The sequence below is a fragment of the Arachis hypogaea genome, chromosome 19 (genome assembly GCF_003086295.3).
Source record: "Arachis hypogaea cultivar Tifrunner chromosome 19, arahy.Tifrunner.gnm2.J5K5, whole genome shotgun sequence".
Classification (NCBI taxonomy): Eukaryota; Viridiplantae; Streptophyta; class Magnoliopsida; order Fabales; family Fabaceae; genus Arachis; species Arachis hypogaea.
In genome coordinates, this window is record NC_092054.1 from 139,099,574 (window position 1) to 139,115,152 (window position 15,579).

The window sequence follows — 15,579 nt, forward strand, 5'->3', positions numbered from 1 at the left end:
TAGCACTAGCATTAGTCCCCAGAAGTTATCAACAGAGGAAATAGTAAGATTGGCAGGAACAAGGTATGTGCAATACTCTTCACAATGGCAAGATAATTGGTTCATGCCAATGCATCCTTATGCTCAAATTGGTTTCATGATTTTGTCTGAAGTGGAAAATAGGGACATTGACCTTGCCCAATTTCTCCTAGCTTCAGCTGATAAGATTGGGTGCCAACAATTCGAGCATGCGAATTCATTACTCCTTCAATGTCAATGAAATTCATCAAATCTTGGGAACACAGTTCAAAGACTCATCTTTCATTTTTCTTGCGCACCGAAAGAAAGGCTGAATAGAGAAGAGGATGAGGAAGGAGATGGGGAGAGAAGAAAAGGAAGAGATACGGGAGTGGGAGTACATGGGGGAAAGGGTTTTGTTTTTATTTTTTAATATTATTTTTATTATTTATATTAATTATTAAGGGTAATTTGGTAAAAAAATAAAATTAAAGTAGAAAAGGACGATTTTATAACGTTTTGTAACGTTGAGGATGATTTTAATAATAAAAAAAGGTCGATGACAATTTTAATTTTAGCCTCACACTTTAGGGACAAAAAAAATACTTAACTCTATATATAATGTATAAAATATATATTTTTATTATTTTAAATACTGAGAGCCAAAATTTTTTATCAGGGTGTTAGATATTTTCTATCTTTTAATAATTTGATATTTTTTAATATACATTTTGAATTTATTAAAACAAAGTAGATTAATACCATCACCAATAAATTATTACTCAAATGATATAATTTTTCTATATTTATCTAACAGGTCACGAGTTTGAATTTTCATATTTTTGATAAAAATAAAAAAATTAATACCATCGTATCTAATTTTTTGTAGCGAAAGAATATAAATCAATCATTTATAGCGGACATCAAAATTAGTGACTAATATAAAATATATTAAAATATAAAATAAATTAATAGGGGCTGATTTTGATTCGCAAATAATATTTTTGGGATAAATATGTAAAATGATTGTAGACTATTTTAACTCAACCTAACATAAGTTCTAAAGTGTTTGTGCTGCTGCCTCTCCAAGCTTTCAACACTGAGTATCTGGGTCGCCGCACCGTTCACAGTTCACACCCTCTGCAAGTCGCCGTCTGCCTCTCCGGAGTCCTCCCTCTCTCCGCCTCGCGACTCTCATCGTCGCGTCGCCCCTCTTCTTCAGTAGAATAGAAGAGAGGCGGCAAGAGCAAAAACCTCGAAAACAAACCTCACCGTCTTCAAACTTCACTTTCTGTGTGTTTGTGCATCTAAGAAGCGAAAATGGCGACCCGAGATGGCGGCATGAAGTCAACGTCGATAAACGGCGTGAAGATGTACACAATAGCTTCCCAGCAACCCTCACTCGCTTCCTGGCTCCCCACTAAGAAGCAGAAATCACATCGCAACGTCAAAAGTACTTCCTCCTTTTTATTTTCTCTATTCCTATTTTCCACTGTTAGGTTTGCATTGTTCTTTTTGTTCATCACTTTATTTATTTACTTGTTTGCTAGGTTACACGCAGAATGTGCAATTGATCGAGGATTTGAGGTTCACAACTGCAACCACCAAGATTAAGGCAACTCCTGATGGCGAGTATATCATAGCTTCAGGTACTTCAAATTCATGCTTATGTGTGTGTGCGTTATTAATTAGTAATGATGATTAAGTAACAAGGAGGAAAATTTTGTGAAGTGTGATACGGAAAATTAGTCATTGATTATTCATGGATTATTGCACCAAGTACTGCAAATAGCAGTTTGAGCAAGTAAAACATGTCTAAAGACCATGGTTAGTTTTCTTTAGAGAGGATGTTGCGAAGGAGCACTTACAAATTCAAAACTAGGATCGTTAGGAATTTGATGTTATTGTGGGTAAACTATTTTAAAGCAACTTGGGCCTTGAGAAAAAAAAATGGACAGCAGTTGCAACTTGCAATTGTTATCAATCATGTGGGGGGAAGATAATAGGATATTAGCATTTCAGTGAGATCTCTTGAGATTCCATAAATGACATGATGGTGTAGGAAAAGTGGCATGAAAAGATAGGTAAGTAGGTATTAATTTCAAAGTTTGGCACTCATGGTGATTCAATATTGTAGGTATATATCCACCACAAGTAAAAGTATACGAGGTACGGGAGCTAGGATTGAAGTTTGAAAGGCATTTGGATTCAGAGATTATTGATTTTCAGGTACTGAAACTATCTTTAGTTTAAAGAAGAAAGTGGTTAGCAACCTGATTGTTTTTGTCTTAATTTTTTGTTATGTGTTTTAAACTGTCCTCATTTGCATATTGGTTTGTTGCTTGAGTTTACCTGCATATTTTCTCAATTTGTTATTTTAGTAATTGAATAATTTTGCTTATGCAGGTTCTAACAGATGACTATTCGAAACTAGCATTTTTATGTGCTGACCGCTCTGTTTGTCTACATGCAAAATATGGAAAACATTACAGTTTGCGAATACCAAGGTTTTATTTCCCTCTACTAAAATATAATGATGAATTCTTTAGGTGCCTAGCATTTTGGTTTATAGAAATGTATACTTTTGGTGACTGAATGGTAATTTATCCTTCAATAAAGAAATATGTACTGACAATTAAACTTGGATGTTAGCATTAGTTGATCAGTCTATTGCTTAATGCAGTCTGTTTAAGATTCATTCCACCGCAAACGGAACTTTCACGTTTTGTTGGACACATTGGTAAAAGGAAAAAACGGAGCTTCTTCAATTGAAACTCTGCTTGCCATCCAAAATAAACTATATTATGTTTGTTCTGCTTTAGCTAATCACCTTACTTAAAAGGATCAAACCAAATGTTCCTTCAATATTTCCATTTGATTTTCGATGTGCTTTACCACTTGGTTATGATTTGGAAAATCTGTTTCTTGTTATACTGTTTGGCTTAGCTAATTACGTTGATTCTTGAATCTTGAGTTGTTAGCACGAATATGCAATAGCAGCTTTCCTTGCATTTGTCTGTATTTTTCATATATTTCTGGTTTATTTACATGATCAGCTGCAGTTGACCCTCTGGTTAAATGTAGCATGATATTTCTACTTCACTTGATCCTAGTAAGTCTTCTATAATTATAATCAAAATTCATGAGTTTGATTACATGCCATGATGTTCTTGTTTGACAGAATGGGAAGGGATATTACATATGACAGCTGGTCTTGTGATTTGCTTTGTGCTGCCTCTTCCCCAGAATTGTACAGAATTAACTTAGAGCAGGTATTCAAGCTTTAAGTTTTTGTTTCAAAGGCATCACTAGTGTCATGAATATTGATTTTTTCGTATTGGTTGAACTTTGTGAACGAAATCTGAAGGTGCAAACTTTAAATTATATTCTCATGGTACTCTTTGGAATTTGGAGTGGAATTCCTATATTTGGTATAAACATCATGTTCTGTTCTGTATTTCGTTTGGTGTATTTCTTGCAAAGAATTGGGGCAACACTTGTTTTTACTTGTCTTACTTATAGATCTACCTTTCTTTGCATGTCAGGGGCGATTTCTTTCCTCCCTCAATACACAATCCCCTGCATTGAATGTGGTTTCAAGAAGGTATGTAGTGGAACTTAAATACTGAGTGGCTTTATTTCCTTTCATTTATAAGAGCACTGTATCATATGCTTGGTATGAATAAGTGTAACTAAAATTGTATCTGAAATTCTGAATTTGCAAATTTAGCAAGCTTCATGGACTAGTTGCCTGTGGTGGTGAAGATGGTGCTGTCGAATGCTTTGACATGCGTGTGAGATCTTCAGTTGGCAGAATTGATGCAGTCGGACCTAGTGGCGATGTTGATCAGGTAGTAGAACATGTGGAGGCATTCAAATTTTCTGTGTACCTGAGATGATATTTTATTATTTACTATTTTGGATGTGCCAAAGCCTTTGGTGCAAGGCAAATATCATTGACCAAAATATGATATGTTTGATTTGTTAGCCACTTATTCGTTTTTTTCATGTTTCAAATGGTCGGAAATATGTATCATTCTCCCTTTTCTCAATGTTGTACCCGAGGTTGTAGATTGTGTTGCTTAACTGACATCTTCATTCGGCAACATTTCTGTATCTGTAGGGGGTCACTGCATTGGAGTTTGATGGAGATGGTGGTTTCTTAATGGCTGTTGGAAGTAGTGCAGGAAAGGTGTGATCCTATTTTACTAATATCAGAAACCAAACACTTATGTTGCTTATATGATAAAACTTATTTGTTTTGTAGAATATGTCATCTTATTAGTGAATAAGTGGAAAATGGTCATATTTGATGCAACATGGGATTTTGTGGCAAGGCTGTATTTGGTATTGCATATACCTAGAAGTGATACAAAATTAAGTGTAAGAAAAACAAGTGAATGGTCTTCCTTAGAAATTACACTGTAACATTTTGCCCGTCCCTCAATCAAGGGCATAACGAACTTGTACTGTGAATAATTCATTGGCACAGTTTCCTTGTTCTGAAGTTTAAGCTAGTTTCAGATGCAAAGTATATAATTCAAAAAAAAGGAAAGAAAGAAAAAGTTATGTTTTGCTTGGAAATAATTGTCTCTTAGTAGACATAGTTTATTTAGACAGTACAAACTTGTCATGGGAGCATTGAAGACCGGAATAATCTTGTGTTTCTTCTCTGTTATTTATAAGGATAGACCTTAGTAGTTGGTACCTTTACCTTAAAAAGAGATCTTATATGCGGTGGGGAATGCAAGTTCTCTTTTGCTGAACTGGGTCTGCAGGTGCAACCTTTCTTTCCCTTGAATACGAAATTATGGATTTTGTTTACATTTAATATTTGCACATGCAGGTTCTCATCTACGACCTTCGCTCATCCCATCCAATACGAATACAGGATCATATGTAAGCTAACATCCTTGTTCCAGAGATTTATGTTTGTATTAACATATATACTTCGTAACTAATGGTTGCTTAAAATTTGTCTCACAGGTATGGCAGTCCCATATTGGATATTAAGTGGCATCGGACTCTTAACTATGAACAATCTATGTTGATTACCAGCGATGATCACGTCGTTAGAATATGGGATCCTGAAACGGTAGATAAGATCTGTCATTCCTGCTATTATATTTTCATATTAACATTTCTATGCTTACCATATCGTCATCCATAGCATGTATCAAATACTAACAGCTGAGCCAGCTTTTATATCAGTGAGAGGAGAAAAACAAAGGAAATTTTTCCCAAAAAAAAAAAAATGAAAAGCACAAACCATATGAAACTTCCACAAAAAAATAACTCATCTTGATGGAACTTAAAAAATTGGGAGCAAGGAACAAGAATCGCAACAAAAAACCAGTATATCTTAGGCTAAATATAATGCAACAAAATTGCCCTAAAGCCATGGCAACTTATGCCTTAAGCCCTCTATATTTGCCATAGAAATGGCGAGTACACCAACATTTCTATGCTCACTCGTTGATGTCTCGTGTACATGTATGATCTATTCTTTAGATGAGCCCTATATGATTTCTTACACATTTTAGTAATGACTGAATTCAGGTATGTTCATCAACATTGGTTGTCACTTGTCATATGATTGGTTATGAAATGGTTTCAGGGAGAAGGCATGACCAGCATTGAGCCTACAGGTGGAAAAATCAATGATGTATGTACATTTCCTGGCAGTGGTTTGATCTTGCTGGCCTTAGACAGTAGCCAAATACCATCATACTTCATACCATCCCTTGGACCTGCTCCTAAGTGGTGTTCCTCTATAGAAAATTTCACAGTATGTGTTAACTATTTTATTTGATTATAGGATTAGCTAGTCTATTACTTGTTTTGACATTAGAACTATTTTTACAGGAGGAGCTAGACACAGGTGGACAGACAACTATCTATGATCATTACAAATTTTTGACAAAGGAAGAGCTTGAGAGATTAAATTTGACAAACCTAATTGGGACTAATTTGCTTAGAGCCTATATGCATGGGTACTTCATTAATTATGCATTATACAAAAAGGTGAGTTTTGCTGATACTTTTTTATACATACTTCTGAATTGGTGTAATGCTGATATTGTATTGCTAGATGCTCTGGATTCTGTTTCCGTGCTTTCATATGATATATCAACATTTTTGTAGGCTAAAGCACTGGCGGATCCTTTTGAATATGAAGCTTACATTGAACAACAGAAGAGAGAGAAGATGGAGGCTGAACGTGCCTCTCGAATTACAGTTGATTCCTTCACTCATAATTGATTTCTTTTCGTATTTAAGTAGCTAAGGGTGATTAAATGATATAGACTGGAATACTAATCCATGGTCTTGCCTAAATTGTTTCCCTTGCAGATAAGGAAAAAATTACCCAAAATTAATCGGAAACTTGCAGCACGCCTCCTTGAAAGTGAAGAAGCTGAAAATGAGAACAGAGATGCTGGTGATGATGAAAATAAAAAGTCATCCAAGAAAAAGAAAGGGCTTATCATGGAAGATCTTCAAGACGAGCGATTTAAAGCGATATTTACAAACAAGGTACTACAATCAGAAATATACCAGTTGTTATTAGTCCTTTAACAAATAGGCTGAGATAAATTAAAGCTCATACCTTGTACCGATAAATATTTATTTTTGGATGCACTGTAAATTTAGATGCTTGTAAGTTAAAATTTTATTAATGTAAGTGAGAGCACGTATGGGACATTTGGCTTATGCATAGAGTTTGTTTTATTAATTCTCCACTTTGAACATGATATTTCCTCTTTCAGACAGTTACTCATGCTACTTTTATTTCAGGAATACGAGATTAAGGAGACCTCAGACGAATATCTGGCTTTACATCCCGTAGGTGGTTCTAAGAAGCAACCTTCCTTGCTAGAAGAGCATTTTGAACCTGCTGAGTCGGATGATGATCAAAGTGAAAGTGAGACTGATGTATCAGCATCATCAGAAGATGAACTTTCGAAACCTCGGGTACCAAGGTAAAGAATCTATTACCAATTTGCAGAGGCTCTTATCAATCAGGATTTGGTGCTTTCTATCCAGTTATTATAATAAAAGAGTCTAGTTTTCATCATCTATGAAGTCAAGTTCTTTACACTATTGGCTTCCTGTTTGTAGAACATGCCATTTTGTTTTTTTCTTCTTTGTTGATTCTTAATTACTGAGATAATTTTCCTTGTTATGTGCACAGAATGTATGAAGTTAAGAATGAGCAGCACGCAGAGGCGTTCTGGAGTCAGAAGTCACTTGCTGGTGAGGAATCACTTCCTATGGGGGATAGAGTGGCAGCTCTCAAAGATCAACAATATTCTCGTAGTGTACCGAATGGTGTTAAGCAGGGTCCAGGAGGATCGCGGGAAATAACTTTCACAGCGAGAAGCAAAGCCAAGTACAGAGAAGACGACGAGGACCAAGAAAAGCCACACCAGAAAAGGAGAGGAGTTCAGTCTTTGGGACTTAAGCCGCCAAGAGGAGGAGGCTTTCGCGGTAGAGGGAATAGAGGGAACCGTGGCAATGGCAGAAGAGGACGGAGATAATGCCCTTTTACTCTCTTAAAGTATAATGTCATTTGATTCTTTAAATATGATTTTGCTTCATTTTTCTTTTTCATTAAAAATGTTTAGGCTGGGTGGAGGGATGGAATTAGTCTTAAGTTCTAATGTTGCTTAACTTTTATAGTTCACTCGCCATTTCTATGGCACATATAGAGGGCTTAAGGCACTAATTGGCATGGCTTTAGGCATTTTTGTTGTATTATATTTCATTTATTACGTGCTTAATGGAATTAACGACAGTAATTAGAATGGCCATTTTAAAGTTTTACTGGACTAAAATTGAAAGAAAAATTTATATATGAATTAAGAACTTATTTATACATATAACATAGTATGGTGAAGGTGTTATCCTATTTTATTATTAGATCTACCATGATGTTGGACATAAAATTTCAATGATTTCATTGCAGTCTTTAAGGAGATGTTTTGCAACTTTCAAAATCTACATATGTACAATAAAACAGAACCGGTGATGTAAGAAAAATGAATTAATTTCTTCGTCATAGAGTTTGGTTTCACACATGAAAATTAATTCAAAATTACAAAAAGAAATAGGTATCAGCATCGAAAGGTGGTGTTTCCAGGCATTGCGTTTTGGTTGTTGGCGGCATGGTGGTAGTTATCGGCAATGGTCGATCGTTGTTGCACGGGTAGCTAGTGACAGTGGGGCAAGAGGTGGTTGCTAGTGGTGGTAGTTGCTGGAAAGGCAGCGTTGCCAATGCTAAGTAGTTGTTGGTGGTGATGGTGGTTGCCAGGTACCGTCGGTGGTCATATATCGGCAACCAGTAGTGGTTAGCAGTAGCATAAGGAAGTAAAATATAATAGAGAGAAAATTGGCCTTAATTAAATCTAATGAAAACTCCTTAATCTATTTGTGAAGTAAACAAATAATAATATGAAAAGACTAGGTATCAAGCGGATTTTGAGCCAAACACTTTCTAAGCATTGTTCATGTGTATATATTGAAATGATTTTGAGTTTCTTTTTATGTGTTTAATGTAATTCCCAAGTCAAGTTTTTATATTGTACAAAAAAAAAAATTAATTAAATTTATGTAATTTAAACCTTTCTACGAAAGTTTTAGTTTAAAAAAATATGCAATTAGGTTTCTATGCTCTTTGAAAGAAATAATTAGAAAAAGATAATAATCCATTCCCATTTCTAATGAAGCAGTACTATTTTTTTTTTACCAGAAGATTACGTATTATTAGTTCTTTAACTAGAATATAATTTTTTTTCAATTGATGTTGTTAAATGTGATAAGTATCAATAGAGAGGATTCAATTTTTTTTTAGTTAAGAAGCAGAGGAATGAATTTGCCTGGCTATCCTGAAACAAAAGGAATCCTTACTAACTTACAAGCATGTCAAATTTTGAGACAACACCTTCCATTTCACTTTCCCAATAACACTTTTCTTTTTCTATGCTCCCTCATTAATCAATACATACAGGAGAATACTATGTATGCCATATGTTCTTTTCTTCTTCCCTATGCTTTCTCTCTTTCTCCTTCCTTTTTTATTTTAATTATATTTTCTTTCCCTATAGTTTTGCTTGTATGATTCTATACCATTCTTCTCTTCCGGCATTAAAGGAATTTCCAACAAAGAACCAACACCCCCAAAGGTAACAATTAATACCATTCAGACCCTAATGCTTCTAAGTATATTAGTAGTATGCTTTGGAGTATCTTTTAATTAATATTTGCATGCTATCACGTTTTCTTGTAGGATTGAATTAGATAATTTTTTTAATATATAATTATTTAGTTACATAATTAGTAATTAGTTGGCAATGAGTAATGCCTACCACTTGTGTTGTGTATGTAATTAATAACTGTTATTGATAATATCAATGTGTTATTGTTTTTTCTTCTTATGGATTATTATATTATTTTAGTATTTCATATTGTTCTAGCTAGACAAGCAAATCGGTTGCTTATCATTTGCGAATCTGATTCTGGTGAATTTAAAAATGGTAATTATTTCATTAAGTAATAAGTATCATTGATTTTATGTTAACATATAATAAAAATAAACTAATCTCATTGATATTTAATTTATTTACTAGAAAAGGTTTTACTGAATATATTAAAAAATGAAAATAATTAGAACTGTTTAGATTTGTTTGTCTAGAAAAAGAACATTTTTCATTTTTATATAGAGCACGTGATAGGTCGTGTTGTGCATCAATTGATATATATTAACTAAAATATGATTTATTATATATATTTGCATCTTACTTTGTATCTATTAATAGCTTTTAAAGCACATCTTCCCTTTCCTTTTCTAGTTGGGAGAGTATGTAATTTATATTGTGATGTGTATAAAGTTTCATTTGTTAGATATAATACGGTATACCTTAATGGTCACTAAAAATAATTATATTGGTAGAACATTTAAGGTAATTAACTATAAAAAAAGTAATAGTATTTTTAACAATTAATAATTGTATCAAAATGTTTAAATAAAGATATTTTTGGCAGTCGCCTAATTTTCATAAAGAAAAACATTTAATATTTTTTACTACAGTCAATAATTATTAAAAAAAATCTATGAATAAATATTTACATTGATCGTTAAAAAAAGTTTGATCGGACACTTTAGTCTCTAACAAAATTTTATTATTTAAAAGTCTTTAAAAAAATTACCTTTTCAAACAAATCTGTTTTTCTATCATTTTAAAGGGGATTAATTTATCTTACATTAATATTTTTGAGATCTAATTGTCTTATAATAATATTTGTTAGATTTTTTTTTATCTAACACGCATATTAAAAATTCAATTAAAAGTGATGAAAGGACTCCAACAACAATAAATTTCAAGGATTTCTAAAAAATAAAAAGTTCGATTTAATTTCTTTAAGAACCAATTTAGGTATTTACTCTAATTGCTTACAAAAACTATATTACATTAAAAAAAAAATTATCAAATCAGATATTCTTATAAAATACGTATTAAATAATATATGTATTTATATACAAATATATAATAATAATTAATTTTTTTGTGCACATAATATTTTGTTGGTTGCAAATATTTTTGACAATCACTTAATTGTTAAATAAAAAAAAAAAAAGACTAGCAACACTTTTACTCTCTAAAGTTTATGAAATCATTCCTAATTTCTAAAGTTTAAAAATGGGCACTTGTAAAATTACTTTAGGACATTTAATTTGTAAAAATTCAGTAATCACAAAAACCTTAAACTCCTTTTTCTTCATAGATATATTAACTTTAATAAGTAGTAAGAAACAGACTTAAAAATGTATCCAAAAGAGGATGTAGATTGGGAAGAGATATAATAAGGTGTATGGTAGTGTGCTTTTTTCCTACAAAACAAAGAACTTGCAAGTGGGCCCCACATGGCGGTGGATGGATCTATTTGCATTCTCTGGGAATCATTTTTCGTGACAGTGACGCATCCTATGCTCCTGCTGCCAACCGCACACAAACCTTTTTTCTTCTTTTCTTTCACTAACTTAGTTGTAAAAGCCTAAAAAAGTTATAATCTTCATTGAAAATTGTGCTTTAATCCTTCTTTTCTATTTAGCTAATTACAATAATTATCTATGTAGGCCTAAATCTCAATTTCATATAGTGGTTCATGTGTCCACTTTTATTTTATTATTTTTTATTTTTAATATATAACGTGTGTATTTTACATTTAGACGTTTATTTCTATTTATTATTAAATTTTACTATTGTTAAATATATATGCTCATTTTTTTTATATGAGAAGCATGTGTGTATTATGTGTTATTGTGGAAAATGTGGGTGTTAGACATGGATGTGGGACAGTTTTTTCTAAAACAAGGATGAAGAAATGGGACCATCCAATTTCTTTGTAAAAAAAATTAAGCCTACTAATTGAACAGTCCAATTAGTGTGGAAGAGAAAATTTAAATTTTGGCAAAGGTAATCGGACCCTTCGATTTGTATTTAAAACATTAAAAAAATTTGAAGTACACAAATCGGAGGGTATGATTTGTGTTCCCAAAAATAGGACGGTCCAATTTTTATTCCTGATACCACATTTGTGTAAAGCACTTATACATTCCATAACTGCGTCTTACACCATTCTCCCAACCACATCTAAATTAAAAGGTGAAATATATAACATCAACTTTAATTTATTTAATGTGAAACTAATTAAAGTGATAGATAACTTGAAAGACATTTTTATTCATTATTGAAGTATTTAGTGTCAAACAATGACTAATCATTCATTAATTTGTAAACACTTTAATAGATACAATTATTAGTTTACAAATTTAAAATTTTAAAATTATTTAAAAGATAATAAAAATTAATCTAAAATAGTCTAATTTTTTATTTTATAATATTAGATGTAATATTTATGAATTACAGATACTATATGCATCAAAATTATGAATATTAAACTAAATAAATTTATTTTGAATCATTGTCTCTTTAATATTATTGTAAATTATTTTTGTGAGCTCTCAATGTATTTTTTTTCCCTTATCTTCAGATCACATAATCTTCAGTTAATTATGATGATTAATTTTTCATTTGTAGACATTTGATAGAAATAGAACAATCTAAAGTCTCAAAATTTTTCATATTTCTAGAGAAAATTAAACCTTTTAATACTTGGTTAAAAAAATAAAACTCTTTATTATTACTCAATTGGACTCTCAATATATAAGTCTTAAACGAGAATAAGACTTTAGACCTAATATTTCAATCACTACTCGCTAATTATTTATTATTAAGAAATTTATTGTCCTTGTTAAAACCTCTGCATCCCGAATTATTGAATTTATGATCATAAAGGCTTGAAATATATATATAAAAAAAAGAAATTAAATAAAACTATTTTATGTAATGATGAATTAGCTGAGCAATCAGCATCACTATGTTCCTTACATTGCTTGCATATTCCTCAATTTGATGAATTGATGATGCTGTTACATTGCCTATATATTAATTATTTCCCTTTATTCCATATCCAAGTTATCATAAAGCTAAATGTGTCCCTCTTCTACTATTTATAAAGATTATTGGCTTATAGATCAAGTTCCCTACTTTTTCTTTTTACTACTTGCTTCTTCATTCTTATAACTTAGCTTCCGGATTTATACTCAATCATGTTCACCATCAACTATGACTAAACTTTTTTTTTTTCTCATTAGTTTATGGTCACGCCTACCTTTTAGGAACCTTAAAGAGTAAAGACAAAGAAACGTAAAAATGAAGCCATGGGGATTGATTAAAAAAATTGTCTATGCACCAAAGTTCACATGACCCTAATTAATTCTGTCACCAAAAAAAAAAGTCAATTGACATGTATTAACAACTTTTTCACTTAATTTACTTTTTATATACATTTCTTCATGGAGAAAAATGCAATGCTATGGGTACTTTTCTGTAAAAAAAATTAATGGATTTAAATAAATGTATATAGTGTCACATAAATAAATGTGGTAAATACTAAATACTTTTTATATTATTTAAATACTGTCCTTGGGGTAATTCTTAAAGTTACATTTAATTAAATAAGTTTAATCATCTCTATAATAAGTACCTTGAAAATTGTAAATTTTTAGGGTTTTAATAATTTTTTTAAAATATTATGCATCTGAATCATTCAAAATAATAAATCTGATTAGAGACCTTTTACTAATTTTTATGCATCTACTGCATTGGGATTGCTTTAATTAGCTTGGTAAAAAGGAGTTATTGAGTGACACTGAATAGTTCATTAGCACACTTCAAGAATTTTTCCCAAATTCTATAAAACCTTAAAAATACTTTTTTTTTTACTTTAATAAATGTATAAATACATTAATAATTTAACTTTTTTTTTCTATATTTTTTTAATTGATAACTTTATTACCAGATATATATTAGCTAAATCCAATAAAATAATTCAAGTTTTTCATCAGCAAATTTAATGAAATCAAACTTCAAGATAGTCAACAGCAAACTTTCATATAAATTTATTATTGTTATTGTTATTGAAAATTCATGCATCAATGCAAGAACAGAAAATTGATCTGAAAAACAATTTGACATTTATTTACATGCACACCATTCATTTATTTAAATTAAATAACCAACGTTATAATAAAAATTTTGCGATTGTTTTAATTTGACTCCATTGTTTATATATAGAGATCGATTCCATGTATTGCCTTGTTTGAACGTTTGAGAATGTTATAGCTTTTAATTCATAGATCGGTAGCAAATAAAGTTACAATTTTGTTCTTAATTGTTAGTTCGTTAATGGTAATAATTTAAGATTATACTTCAAGAGCTTATTAGGAAAATGCATATATATAGTGTAAAGAATATATTATATTAGTAACAGTTTTATTAAAATTAACTCATAATTAAATGCCAAGATTTAGTAAAGGACATTTAATTTGCCAACACAAAATTATGAAATATCTGTAAAAAAGTCATTGCAAAAAATGTGATTTATATCAGGTTGGGTTATTAAGATATGGGTAATAAAAATTCAAGTATAACATTTTAATTTGTATGTCACATGTAGTGGATTTTTTTTTTTCCTTTTTTAAACGCTGTAATAGGTATCCAATGAATTGGTCAATACAATCTTAGATTTAAGAATATACATGTTTGTTCATAATAAATCTGACAATAGAATTTTAAAATTACTATTGCTATTAAAAAGTGAAATCCTCCACTTCCACTCTCTATATACTTTTAGGAATTCCCAAATGTCACTTCTTATTTTTTTTTTTTTTAATAAACACATATATACAACAATCGGTCAAAAGATTTCAATATTTAAAATTAATGAAAGAGTCCTTTTTCATAGCCTTTTCAACTTCCAACTTGGTAATGTTACGATAAAAAAGGAAATTTTGGTGGAGTGAAAAAAAATATTAGTAAAAAAATTTATTATGTGCAATGCATATATTTTTTATAAATTTAATAAAAAAATTTATTTTTTATTCAAATTTATTTTTCATCAAAGAAATTTTAAAAAAATTATTATGATTATTATTATATGAAAGACGCTACTCAAAGTGATTATGTGTAAGCATTTCTTTCACTCAATTTCTAATAAAAAAGAGTTTGACTTTACAATTGACTACTATTTTTTATTTTAGCCGGTAGTGGGGTACTATTCTTACCTTATAATATATATTTTACTGAGCATAAGATTATTGTTGGCAATAAAGTTATGGCAATAAATAACAATGTACAGCAAGAAATTTCTTAATTAATAATTAGTATTAGGTAATATAATGAGGTGTTGTTGGATTAGATAGAACAAAATACAAATCGCTGATTACCAAGGAAGTAAGAACAAAAACCATACAACAAATCTCTGATCAGATGCATATTAAATCCTCTCTCTACCTTCATATATAAAAAAAAAAAAAAAAAAATTATTGTATAGGATTCCGTTCTGAGAGGATGATAACATTCAGATACGGCGTCTAAAAATATAATCCCCATCCTTGTCGAGATCTTATAACATTTCTTCATAAGAAGACAAAATAAAAAAGAAACTAATATTAGTGTTTGAAAGGCACAAGCCACATAGCATGTCTCGCCCACATCAACCACATTGCAATTGCATCCATCCCCACCTTTTTTTTTTAATTATTATTATTATTATTGTTATTATTATTATTCCATCCAATCAAAGTTCTTTGATTTCATCGATCCCAAAGCCGTGTCAAATGCACATTCATGCATTTTGCATATTTGTCAAACTACAAAAGCCACATCAACCAGCTTTATACATTCCTACGCTAAATGATTCTATCCCTATAATGTTCATCACAGTCACAGCCAAAGAATAAATAAAAAAGTGATAATAAAAAATTGTAATATTTCTAGTAATAGCCGAAATAATTCACCAAGGTAAAAGAAAAAAGAAAAATAATCAGAAACTATACATATATTCCTAGCTAGATAAAAAGAAGAAGTGGTTAATTCCATCACGAAACGAAAGCTAACTAGCCACCAACCTCATATCTACATAGCATGTGGTTTTTCCATTCGCAAACCATTAAACCTC

General features: G+C 30.8%; 1 protein-coding gene across 1 annotated transcript; it reads left to right on the forward strand.

Annotated features, from left to right (window-relative positions):
- The first annotated feature begins 1,037 nt into the window (after positions 1–1,037).
- LOC112775850 (uncharacterized) lies at positions 1,038–7,808 on the forward strand. The gene is made up of 16 exons (XM_025819746.3): positions 1,038–1,450; positions 1,548–1,646; positions 2,135–2,226; positions 2,404–2,504; positions 3,179–3,269; positions 3,543–3,601; positions 3,728–3,848; positions 4,121–4,189; positions 4,844–4,896; positions 4,984–5,092; positions 5,615–5,785; positions 5,863–6,021; positions 6,142–6,234; positions 6,349–6,531; positions 6,793–6,977; positions 7,190–7,808. The coding sequence occupies exons 1-16, from the start codon at positions 1,318–1,320 to the stop codon at positions 7,533–7,535; spliced, it is 2,064 nt and encodes a 687-aa protein (XP_025675531.1). The 5' UTR covers positions 1,038–1,317; the 3' UTR covers positions 7,536–7,808.
- The last annotated feature ends 7,771 nt before the right edge of the window (positions 7,809–15,579 follow it).